This window comes from Pavona decussata, unplaced genomic scaffold, assembly GCF_977016875.1.
Source record: "Pavona decussata unplaced genomic scaffold, jaPavDecu1.1 SCAFFOLD_25, whole genome shotgun sequence".
In the NCBI taxonomy this organism is placed as follows: domain Eukaryota; kingdom Metazoa; phylum Cnidaria; class Anthozoa; order Scleractinia; family Agariciidae; genus Pavona; species Pavona decussata.
In genome coordinates, this window is record NW_028145448.1 from 1902501 (window position 1) to 1914805 (window position 12305).

General features: G+C 37.1%; 2 protein-coding genes across 2 annotated transcripts; both read left to right on the forward strand.

Moving 5' to 3' along the window:
- The first annotated feature begins 578 nt into the window (after positions 1-578).
- Positions 579-3687, forward strand: LOC146485738 (uncharacterized). Its single transcript, XM_085102955.1, has 3 exons — positions 579-914; positions 2751-2867; positions 3433-3687. The coding sequence occupies exons 1-3, from the start codon at positions 594-596 to the stop codon at positions 3571-3573; spliced, it is 579 nt and encodes a 192-aa protein (XP_084959081.1). The 5' UTR covers positions 579-593; the 3' UTR covers positions 3574-3687.
- Positions 3688-7750: 4063 nt separating this feature from the next.
- LOC146485739 (uncharacterized) lies at positions 7751-11250 on the forward strand. Its single transcript, XM_085102956.1, has 3 exons — positions 7751-8008; positions 10284-10382; positions 11018-11250. Exons 1-3 carry the CDS (start codon positions 7865-7867, stop codon positions 11114-11116), a joined length of 342 nt encoding a protein of 113 aa, XP_084959082.1. The 5' UTR covers positions 7751-7864; the 3' UTR covers positions 11117-11250.
- Positions 11251-12305: the final 1055 nt, after the last annotated feature.

The following is a 12305-nucleotide window of genomic DNA, read 5'->3' on the forward strand; positions in this document are numbered from 1 at the left end:
TCAATCATGGGAAAAAAGATTGATCAGCCGGCCGTGAACGATATCGTAAAAGTCTAGGAATTAATAAAATAATGAAGTCGGGAGTACTTATCAGAAACAACGCGAGTTTTGTTGGATATCATGTCAAATAATCAAAATGGAAATGGTATGCTGATTCACAAAAAAAAAATAATTGGACTAGCGGTACTAACCCATAAAATCCATATTCACCATAAAATGAAATATTCTGCCAATTCGCTTCGATAGAAATTCATTGAAGGCTTTATTGCCTAACATTCAATGACCTTCAAGTTGTAGAAAATCAAACTTTGCGTTCAGCATAAATCTACATTTTCCGTGACATTAAGTATTCTCAAATGAATATTAAAATGCCGCAGCTGGAACATCTATCCGACGTACGTAGTATATTACATGTGTTAGGCGCATGATCCAAACATAAACTGGATTGCCTGGAAAAAAATTCAGATTTAATTAATAGATTGTCATTCTAACCAAGAACTACTAGTGCTTGGTTAGAATGACAACCTTAAGAAAAAAAATCCTTGCTTGACAATTTTTTTTTCGTTTCATTAAAACAAACTATTTTATAATTAATGGGAACTCCCTCGAAGACAGCTGAGCAAATGATATATTCTATCTTCTTTGATTACCATTTGTTTGCGTTCAAGCAAATTAACACGTCTTCTCCCTCGAGGATTTTCTACAACTCGCAGAAACGCTCTCTGGATTGCTACTCGCTGAACGTCTCAAATATGAGGTTCGTGCTTGCTGGTTTTCTCTTTGGCCTGCTTGTTTTGGCTACCAAGGCAGATGAGCCCGTGGAAACAGAATATGAGGACCCCATAGAAGATCTGAACGATCTTGTGGATTGGGAAGTCGAAGATCACCATGAGGAAAAACCAACCAGTGTGAAAGTAAGTAGCTTGATCATTGTACTTCGGATCCTTTGAGTACTCAGGCATAATTCGAAGCAATTTTTGTGCATGAAAATTGAAACCCGTATCTTGATATCACTAGTTTAAATACTTCGCGTTAAGATTTTTTTTCATTAAAAACCCACCATATTCTTTGTAATAAACAGCATCATAGGAGTGCTGAGTTAACATGATTCACTTTCATAGAATTTAATATCGATTTTCAAACTCAAAAGTTACCGCAACCTCGTAAACCTTAATAAGCCGCATTCGAATAATCCCTTATATATAAGATTTCAACCTCGGGCACAAAACTTTGAAGTTGAACCACTGCACAGTCTTCAGCTCAAAATTTCGTCTAGCAATACTGGAAACTAATTCCTTTCGTTTTCGAAGCGGCAAATATGTCGTAAAAATACAACAACAGATCAGATAGCTGGCTTCGCACAGCCAACAACAGGTAGTACATTCGGGCTATGAGACTCCGTTCCTAAAACTTTCTGCAATTTAAATTTTAAGTTTAAGCATCCTTTATACAGATCAAACTGTGTTTGCGTCTACAAATATATCTTAGAAAAGGACACAAAAACGATCTGGGGACAAAGGCGAGATCATTTAAGTATTCCGCTTAAAATGTCCTTGTTGGGTACTCCTGTTTGTTAGGCTCCGAGGAACCAAGGGAGACAATCGATCAAAGCAAAATTGTGAACATATGAAACATATATTGTGTCCTGTATTCCCACAAAACAGGAAACGGTGTCTTTTTCGCCAAATTTACAAGCCGCTGTTGTCTTTGCACTTAAACGCTAGCTGGCCTTTTTTTTTTTTTTTTTTTTTTGCACTTTTAACGACGTATTTTTCCCTGCGAAAACAAAAAGAATTAGTTTTCAGTGTTGCGATAATCTGACATGACCTCTCGCTAAACAAAACGCTAGTTATTTTTCACAATTTAATCCAAATTTCTGTGTCGGATGACGTCTTTCTGAGCAGATATTCCACCAAGACGAACCGTTGAGCGCCCGACCTGAAGGCTCAAAACAGTGTGGACAATTTTGTTTGCTCGGCCCCTTTGAACATTATGATACTGCCATTTCGTGCCTTCTTTTACCAAAATATTCTACGTGTGCCATCTACAGTAATTCAGAGGAATTAAAAAAAGGAATGACAGAACGGAATCATCCAAAAAGTGACGGTATACTCTTATCTTCCTGTTTGTGATCTTATTCTTTCTCTCGGGTCTTAGGTCATTGACCAAGAAGCTTTAATTGTTCAAAAATCATCTAAAAAGTGTTTTTGGCTTTTCATGTTAATTGTCCACGCCGCGAAACGCTTCATACCGTATCACTTTTTTCAAAAACTGCCTGGTTATACAAAGGAGTCCCAATCAGTTGTTATAGGAAGATATTAGTGCGCAATTGACCGGAAATTGTCTTGCGCGCGCGCGAGCGATATCGGAAATTTATGAAAAATTTGAGCCAAACGGATGAATATGCAATTCATCATATACATCCTTCATAAAAATAATAAAATTAAAAATCAATCCACAATGATTCGAGCCTAACTTTCGTATACCTTTCAGATGTTCTAACCACTGATCCTTGAGCTAAATGTACGCGAGGAAAAAATTGCTCAAAGTCACTAAGTGCAATTACTTAGGGGTATCCTTAGTGAACCAGTTAAGGTTTCCATTGATACAACTTTTAAAGTGACGTAAAATAGGTGACACTGCCCCTTTAAGATTACTCTTATTTTCTGACAACCTATTTATCTCCCCGTTAAGAAAACAATGGCACACTTACATACCCTTTACATAACAATATTGTCTACCTCTTTCAGATGGCTATCCAGGTTCTAGTGGGCTGCATCTCTTCCCAAAAGGCACATGGCAAAATGACGAGGGAATGTATGATGGAGTTCAAAAGCCGAATCCCAAAGGAAGAACGAAACAAATTGGTGAGCATGCTCTACATGTTGAGGGGGGAATGGTGGGGGGCATGAAGTGTATTTTGTGATGACTTTTCCCTCACAAGATATGAATGAGCCAGACGATAAACACTATCGAGAACATTTCTGACTATTGTTGAGAAATAAGTAAGTTTAGCCCTTTTTTCTGCTTCAGGTGCGTGGAAATAGATATAGTGGTTACCAGGTTGGAAAAAGAAACTTAAGGGGCAAATGGTCGATGCTTTGAGAAATCTTTTTCCTCGTCTGGAACTGAAAGAACCAAAATTGACAGCGGTTTCCACCTTGACGTGCTAACCATCGAGACTGAACAAAATTCTGAGATCCAGTCGGTGCTGAACTGTCAGCCTCAGTCAGAGGAATTAATCTCTGATTAATTCGTGATTTTAAAACATGTGTGAATATGTGCAAAACATAATATAAATAAAATATGTGTGAAAACATATGTGGATATGTGACTACTCTGGTTAATACTAATCCGTTAGTGAAGTATAAATCAATCACTTTATTTTAAAACCGTTTCGTATTCTTTTTTTTTTTTTTAATCTTCTTCTAGTTCAAATGTGCTCTTGACGCAATGGACGGATGCAAAAGACGTCCTAAGAAAATGGAAGTATTTGCGCATTGCCTGGAAGGTTTGAAGAAATGCGTATTAGGTGAAGAAGGTATCGAAGGATCGGGCGCAAGACTTTTCTAAATGAACTCGTCGAGTGTTGCCTTCTAGCAGGCAATGGCTGACATCTAGTAAGCTATTATTGGAAATGACTGATAGCTGTATGGTAGAACAATAAAAATCATAACAGTAAAAACATGTCATGACGTTTGAGTTCCAGTTCTGTCACATTCTTAGCCAACAAAAAGAGACAACAGTTCCTAAATGTCACAAATCTCAGATACAAAGAAACCAGGGTTTCTACACACCGTACAACAGTGCAAATTCTTACATCGGTTTTCTTCAGTGAATATCATCTCAAACTTTCGTAACGCTACTGTTTTCTGAGTGACAAATATGCCGTTCAAAGTAAGAAATTAAACCAGCTAACGTCTTCTGCAAGTCTGAGTGCAGCTCGAAAATTCGGGGATAAGATACCACCGGTAAACTTTTCTGCTAACGAATCCAAGCAAATTTTGCTGTGTTTCGTTGCACAAATGAGCCTTTAAGAAGGCCATAAAATAGGCTAGTAATACAGGGGTACATTTTAAGAATTTTACCTAAAGGTCCCAACGTAGTGAAATGGTGGAGAAAAGTTAAAGCCTTTTTGATCTGAGATAAAAACACGATGTATCCTAGTCTTAAGCTCAATGGGACTGTTTATCCCTTCGAAAATCCAAAAGACAAAATCTCAGGCCAACACTCCTTAAACTAATAGTCAAGTCTTGATTTAAATGGCTATTCTAGTGCACGGCATCAGAAGCCCCCTATGATACAGGGTCGTTGGCTGCGAGTAACAGCGGGGTGGAAATAGAATCCGCGCGCCCTTTCCCAAGGTTGAAGATTTTTTCTTTACCTCGTGTTTACCACATTTCCTCCTTAGGACAATACACACTATGAAATTAAGTGTTTTGTTCCTCGGAATTTTTTGTCGGGAATGTGCAGCTCAGTGCTTCAAATCCTGACCCAATTTGAGACCAAAATATGTAATCTCCGGTACCCATTTTCAGCCCTGGGGCCCGTTTCTCGAACGTCGCGGTAACTTACCGGGCGCGATAAGTGTCTTTGGTGATAAATGTTTCGAAACAGAAGTCAATTTTTGTTAGCTATGAATACTAAATTTCAAAATCATACAATTCTATAAACACATTGGCCAAGTACCATGTCTGTAATCACAGTGTAATCGGCGAAAAAAAAACATTTAAAACTGATATACTTACCGGGCCCGGTAAGTTACGGGACTTTCGGGAAACGGGGCCCTGGCCTCTAGAATTTCATACCAATTTCTTGAAATCCATACTCGTTTTCAGACCTTCAGACAAAAATGGTTAAAATCTAAAGCCTATTGCAGACCATAACGGCTCAAAAACCATACCCTTTGGTGCCGCACTTACCTATATAGCTTAGACAGGGGGAATACTGCCCCCCTACCCAGACTTCCAGTACTAAAATTTACACTGCAGAGTTAATTCTCTGAATTCTCAGTTGTATCGCTGGTCAGTGTTGCGGGACACAACATTTCATATAACCTTCAAACTTCTGCCAACTCTCGTCAATTTTTTCCTGTGTCTCAGATAAATTTGGTTGAGACTAATCCTATGAAAGCTCACCCAATGTCATCCCCTTGGTGGCCTGAAAACAACTCAAACAATTGAGCAATGAAGTTGAACATTAGTTTAACAAATTTTTGATAAACCTGGCAATAACCCAAAAAAGCGCATGTTAACCGCTCATGCAAACAGACTATCACCTTGTCATTGGTGGAGAGGCTTGATTATCTTCAAAGCCCGACGTTCTGCACTGGCTAATTTCCTTCACCTTGTTTCTTCTCCAACCAACCTTTTTTCGTGAAATTTAAACTACAGAGATCAAATAAAGTGGTCTCCTGGTCCTTCAACACGTTAGATGCCTGAGGCATGGGGTATATACTCTACCTTGTAACTAGTCGCACCTACTTCAATTCATCACCCCTACATGTTACCGTACTTAATTCATGTTCGCTCTAATCAGTATAACGTGGAAATCTCCGTCTTGTATTGCGATTTTGTCAGTTTCTAAAAAAACTGCGGTGCTGCCAACAGAAAAAGATTCTTTACGATGGCCAAATTACTTTATCAACTCTGTCAGTGATAAAACCAAACATTCGCTTCTAATTGAAATCTGTCGAAAGCATGATGAGCGTGCAGCACCACTGTCAGACAACTACGTACTGCCGTGCACGGCGCATTGACGGGGGTGGGGGGCATACGGCGTCTAAACTGGTCCCAAGTTATCTAAACGACAAAATATCGGACAACGTGCCGCAAGCACAAAGAGGAAGAACAAGTCAGTCACCTTATTACAAATATATTTCAGATTTTGCAAAGCGCGATAGTTTGAGTCTTTTTACTGTCCACATTGAAAACGCAAAAGACCTGCACGGAAACGACCAGCTATGGTAAAAAAAAAAAAAAAAATAGCATGGATAACGGCCATAAATTTCCACTACTTCAACACCGTAAAGATTCGAATTTAAAATCAATAGGTGTACAAAACTGTACCTTACTTTGGAAAAGTGAAATTTGCTCTAGTAGTAGTAGTAAAACTCTATTTCAACTCGGATTGAAGAGTAGCGTATAAGCGGCAGTATCTCCGAGAAATAAATACATGTAAAATATATAAATATTACAATTAAATTAATAAATAAATAAAAAAAGAGAAACAAATATATACAAGCTATAGAATATATACATGCTATAGAATTATTCTATAGAATTATTCGCTCTGGATAGGTCATTCAGAGCAGATACATAGAGAAAGAAGGAGGCTTATTTGTCTTATTTTGGAACAAAACTTTTGCAAAATCGAAATGTATCATAGTGACAATTATAAGGAATTATTACCGACCGTTAAATTTAAATCCTGAAATAGACATGGCTTCGATTTTTATCCGCACCAGGGGATAAGAGCCCGTGGTCACACTGAACCTATAAAGTGGTTATTTCCTAAAAAGGATAATTCATTATTCTCATTTATTCATCAGGCTTAAAATATACCGTCACATAATTATTACACTGCGCATATGCCACACTTTGACATTCAAACCCTAGCAGTAGCTAGCAGTAGGCAGGATGTTTGTCCTATGAACCATGTTTAATGGCCTTAGCTCCCACGAGTCTCCTGTAGCTCAGTGGTAGAGCATCCGAACTAGTAATCGGAAGGTCTTGAGTTCGACTCCTGATAGGAGCGCTCGGACTTCCTTTATTCCGAGTATGCCTGTGTCACTCACTGAATAATACACCATTCTCAGGAACAAAGAAGTCCTCAATGATGTGTTTCATTATTATCAGCTTTCATCAGTGACCACACGATTTGACTTTTGAATATCGGTGACAGGGTCCCTCAAAACGGATTAAAATTCGTGAAATCTTTTCAAAGATTATTAACTAAACTTTGAACATATATTCTCGAAATATTTTCAATTCATCACACGGTCTTGTCAGGCACAACTTGGATACCTTTTCAGAAAATGTGAAAATATGCTTTTTTTTGTTTTGTTTTGTTTTATTAGCCACCTTCAAGGGGTTTTTGTTTGGATAAATAGCGCTACGTGCGTCTCAAATGTACCCAGGGCTTTCAAGATATCCCGAGCGAGTCACGTCACGCGCGAACCAGTATCACACGCGCGCGTTCCCCACTTTTTTGATTGAAATTTGCGCTTACAAATATTTCAGCAGCTAAGTAAATCTGTTGGATCGCAATTAACGTCTGCAGCTGTTGCGTTCTCATGTGGCGAAGAATCGAAGCGCTAAAGAGCAATTTACTAAATGTGAGCTTGATTAGTTGTACGAAAGTAATTTACTGTATTCCAAATAACTCTACGCAGCGAAAAAAAATGCTAACTTGAGAAGAACAGTTCACGTTTTATGAGCAAAGTATTAGAGCTTTTATCTTGTGATTTACACTACAGTTAATTGTTTTCCATTAATTTTTAAATTGCTACGTTAATGATGAATTCAGAAATTATTCCTGGATTCATCAGATCGTTACAGGACTTGTTTTTTCATTATTCTTCAACAAAAACGTATAAAAGATTGTTAGGCTTTTCCCTTGGCGTTGGGGCCAAAATGATCGGCGCGCGTAATTTTTCCAAATCATTACATATTCCAGGTGACTAGCTAATTTTATTCACGCAAAACTCGTAATTATGCTATGGTGTTTACTTCTGAATCAATTACACAGGTGAACACACGAATTTAATATCGCCAAAGTTACTCTGTAAATCTGTTGCGTGCCTTTTAGCTCGTTCGAAAATCGCATCGCAACAGTTTATATTTTCACCACGTAAAGTTCAATTATGAAGCTGATCGTTGCTGTTTTATTGTGCACGATTCTTGGGATTTCCAAAGCCAAGTCTGTGGTCGAGACGGAAACAGAAGAGGATCAAAATGAACCTGCTGACAACGCGACAGCGATGCTCAAGACGAAACAGAACATGTTTGTAAGTTGAAAAGAACAAAAAAATGTTTTGACTCAAAGAGGGGTGCCTGGTCGAATTTTATTTTGAAAGAGATTTAGAAAAAATAGGATTAATACTTATGCTAACAAGACCACTTCTAGTAAATGATGGCAATCTATCATTTTTGTGGTCATATCTAAATTATTTTAAGGTTTTTTTTAATTCACTCAGCTTTTAAATCTTACTCGTATGGATAAAAGTTGTGAGGGATTTGTTCAGATTTTTTATATATTGCTTGATTACATGATATAGTTTCACTAAAGGATTATCGCAGAAACCAAGTTAAAAGCAACATGTTCACAAAGAGTTCTATACCAAGAAGAAAATCAGTTACCTGAGCTAACAAAGAGTCAAAAGAACAACATGACCGAGCTGTTCAATAGCTTAGAATGGTCACGATACAGGATCCCATACACAAAGTCAAAAGTCAGAACCACATTGTACATCATGTTAAATAGCACGACATGCAACTTTTGCTCAGAAACTGATTCCTGTTAATAAATGAATTAATACTTTAAAGAACAGGGGCAATCAATAGTTTATTTCGGTGGATATCTGTTCGGATAACCTTAGGCGTTTTTCAGTTCAGTAGTTTAGGTAAAATCTGCAAATTTCTTTGGCAAACTGTAAGCTCAGGATTTTGTATGTGAAACTAGTTTCCCTTCTTTTGAAGGGGCAAATAGCGTTTTAGTAAAACCAACAACAGCTAGTGAATTCTGGAGATAACGCAGGGGCACCCAACGAATCGTTTCGGTAAATGATCTGTTCGGAAGGTCCTTGATATGGAAAATTTAAGGCCTAGTGTTTTCGGATTGATAAAAAAGTCGTTTCGGATACCAAAAAAAAGGTCAGCTAAGATTTTCGGAAAGGAAATAAGACCTAAGATTTCCGGGAAATGGACAAAAATGCCCTAGTAGTTTCTAAAAGACTCAAGTTCCCCTAGAATGACAGAACAGATAAAAATGTTAAAGCGCGTCCTGAAATGAACCTACAGAGCATTAAAGGCACTCCAGATAGCCTAAAATAGCGTTTCAAAGGATCTGAGAGAAAGTTGTCGTTGGGTGCAGCTCATAACATTTCGTTCCTACAGATTAAATTTTCAGCTTAAGTATTCGAACAGATCAAAAGGTATTACCTTACACAAATATGTGTTTGATAAGCCACAAAAACAATCTGGAAACACAAAAAAATATATTTTAAGTATTTTGCTTAAATGGTATCAAAGAAAGCAAAGCTGATTTCAGGATTATAAAAATATATTGTAGAATCCAACATTTCAATATCGAAGCTTTTCTTTCTCTTCAGGGTGATACAGAAAATGACTCGTATGACAAAAGACGTCGTTAGAATTTAAAATAAGAGTGGATGCGCGCATAAAAGGATATCATAATAACATAGTGAGAAAAATAAAGAAGGTTTGGAACGAAAAAAAAAACCTTTAATATTTGAAATAGCAAATAGGAATAAGCAAAATAACTAAAGCTGCAACGTTAAAAACGAAAACATGACAAATTTACAATTTGAAATTTGAAAATGTAGCGTAACACTCTTCGAATGATATCTAATAGACCGTTTTCCAAAATGGCGGCAACAGATTTAAATGAGTTAAAATTAAACTGAATGAAAAACTGATACCAGCAATGGAAAGAGCACCTTGACTTTAGCAACGTTGCAAAGTTTCAGCGCATTCGGTGTTATATCAGATTAGGAAATGTAAGATGAAATTTGACAAATTTACAGACGTTTGTATGACAGGGGGATACGTCATACCCACAGTCATACAAACGCCATTTTTTAACTTACATTTTTCAGCTGGTATTACACCTGATATGCTGAAACTTTGCAGGGTTACTAAGGTAAAAGTGCTCTTTCTAGTGCTGGTATAAGTTTTTATTTTTAACTTATTTGAATTTCCGGCCGCCATTTTGGAAAAGGGTCTGTTACATCCCCTGGTATTTTTAACTGTAACGTCATCTATTTATTTATTCATTCATTCATTCATTCATTCATTCATTCATTCATTCATTCATTCATTCATTCATTCATTCATTCATTCATTCATTTATTTATTTATTTATTTATTTATTTATTTATTTATTTATTTATTTATTTATTTATTTATTGATGTATTTATTTATTTATTTATGTATTTATTTATTTATGATTTATTTATTTATTAAAGCTGGCATTTTCTTCTTCCAGAGAAGCTTCAAAACTTTTTCTATCTTGTTCATTCTAGTTATCTATTGTATTCTAGGACAATTTACAGAAACTCATTGAATGTTTCGAAGCAGGAAAGAACAAACAAGGTTGCTTCAGGAAGTTTAAGGAAAAAGAGAGACCTCCCGGCAAAGCTGTGAGTACAAATGCATAAAATTATTTATAAATAGACTACATATTAATAGCAGTCCAACTTCCGTGTGATAACTGATTTCTTTTGTAGCTGTTCTTGTGATTCTTTCACCTTAGAATCACGCTTCTACCCATGGAAAGTAAACATGGTTGTACACACTCGATTGCCGGAGGCATAGTATGGAGTATGAATGATGCGGCCTGCCAGATTTTATAGGAAGATCCAGTTACCTTGTGCAAATTTCGCGCTTTCTCTGTTTCTACGTGTATCCCTGTACCTAGTCAATTGTACGATCCTGCCCCTGCCATCCCTAGTTTTTTAGCGTCTTTTAAATTTGGCGTCTTTTGGTTGATCGCGTTTTAATTATTATTTGTATCATGGGAGGTGCCTCGCATGGGTCCTCGCGTCCCGTTCGAACCTGCCCTTTTGACCTTAAAAAAAAATTTAATAAAATATTTAAATTTTGCGCCCTCGTATATTTGTATTCAGCTTTTCTCAATACTTCCAGAAAGCCATTTCTAGCAAAGAAATAATAGGGCAATTCTTAGGTTTTACCAAAATACAGCAAAATATCCGTGACAGTGTCCCTTTAAAGCTTCTAGCATTTTAGTTTTAACTTTTTCCTTGTTGTTTTCTAGAAACCTTGTTTTGATGCCTTGAAATACTGCTTCTTTTTGCCAAATCCGGATTACAAGAAATGCCTTGAAGACTTCAAGACGTGCATGGCAGATCTCTAGGTTACTTGACTCATCACAGTTATCAAGGACTGACATAATAATAATATTACAAGAAAAACAAGAATCTTAATTAACTGTTTCCATGTGACTTAAGTAAAGGTGGAAATAAAACAACGATTTAAAATCTTGTTTTATCATAGGAAAGTGATTAAAAAGGATACGTTAATGCTGAAAGTCGCTTGCTTTATTTCCCTTTTTCTGTTTTGCCTAGGACTCTGACTTGTAATAGACTATGAAGGTTCGAAACTTGAATTTCATCCCATAGATCGAGAGTGCAGTGCACAAATACCTTCGAAATAACAGGCTGCCATTTTGATGTCAAACCCGAACAAATGACAAGCACCCGAAATTTATAGAACGTCTTGGAGGGGGTATCAGGACGCCATCAAGAAGCAACGCCAATCAAACCTTCGCGATAACATGTACACTAAGAGCAAAATGTCAGAAAAATCAATATCCCTCCTATATATTTGTTTTGATACCTTTGGAACATAATGGAAGTAAAATTCAATCAACCATCGCCTCTAAAACGTACGACAACAATCCTTTCTCTTTTTTTTTTTTTTTTTTTTTTTCGTTTTGTTACGTAGCCTGGTTCCAGAGGCCCGTTATCCAAATAAATGGGAAAATATGAGAATATAATCCTAATAATGAAAACTCGGCAGTTTGAGGCAGCCTGAGATGGGTCTATTTTCTCCTCGGCGCTTCGCGCCCCGTTGACGGCGTTTAGCGCCAGTGGCGCGGCTTTCGCCGCGATTTTTCGGGTTAAAGGAAAAAAAAACCTCTGGCACCCAGGGTATTTGTTACGTGTCTTATTGTTAAAAGCCAAAAACTTAAAGATAAAAACAGCTTCACTGCGTCGCAGGACTGACCAGTAATGGTGCTGGAAAGCGTCCTCTCCTTTCTCAGCTTATTGTATACTATTTCCCTAGAGGAAAGATGACGTTCAACTAAAAAAGCTATTCCAATCTTCCAACGTAAACACGATGAAGTGCCATGTAATAGCACCCACAATAAAAGACAAAAACTGTTTCAATGAATGTTTTAACTACGCTTTAAAAGTGTTTGGGTTATGCGTTTTAAAATAAATTCGGACGTGTCTTATTTAGGCTTCACATCAAAGGAAAAGTGCACACATGACGTAGCTCAGTGTGTTGTTACTACAGAACGTTTGCGTAATATTGACGTC

Bases quoted from the DNA above. Each gene is read 5' to 3' on its own strand.
- LOC146485739 (XM_085102956.1), top strand. From the start codon at position 7,865: ATGAAGCTGATCGTTGCTGTTTTATTGTGCACGATTCTTGGGATTTCC. The intron at 8,009-10,283 runs GTAAGTTGAAAA...ATTGTATTCTAG, and splicing joins AGACGAAACAGAACATGTTT to GACAATTTACAGAAACTCAT. The intron at 10,383-11,017 runs GTGAGTACAAAT...GTTGTTTTCTAG, and splicing joins AGAGACCTCCCGGCAAAGCT to AAACCTTGTTTTGATGCCTT.
- LOC146485738 (XM_085102955.1), top strand. From the start codon at position 594: ATGGGAACTCCCTCGAAGACAGCTGAGCAAATGATATATTCTATCTTC. The intron at 915-2,750 runs GTAAGTAGCTTG...TACCTCTTTCAG, and splicing joins AAAAACCAACCAGTGTGAAA to ATGGCTATCCAGGTTCTAGT. The intron at 2,868-3,432 runs GTGAGCATGCTC...ATCTTCTTCTAG, and splicing joins AGGAAGAACGAAACAAATTG to TTCAAATGTGCTCTTGACGC.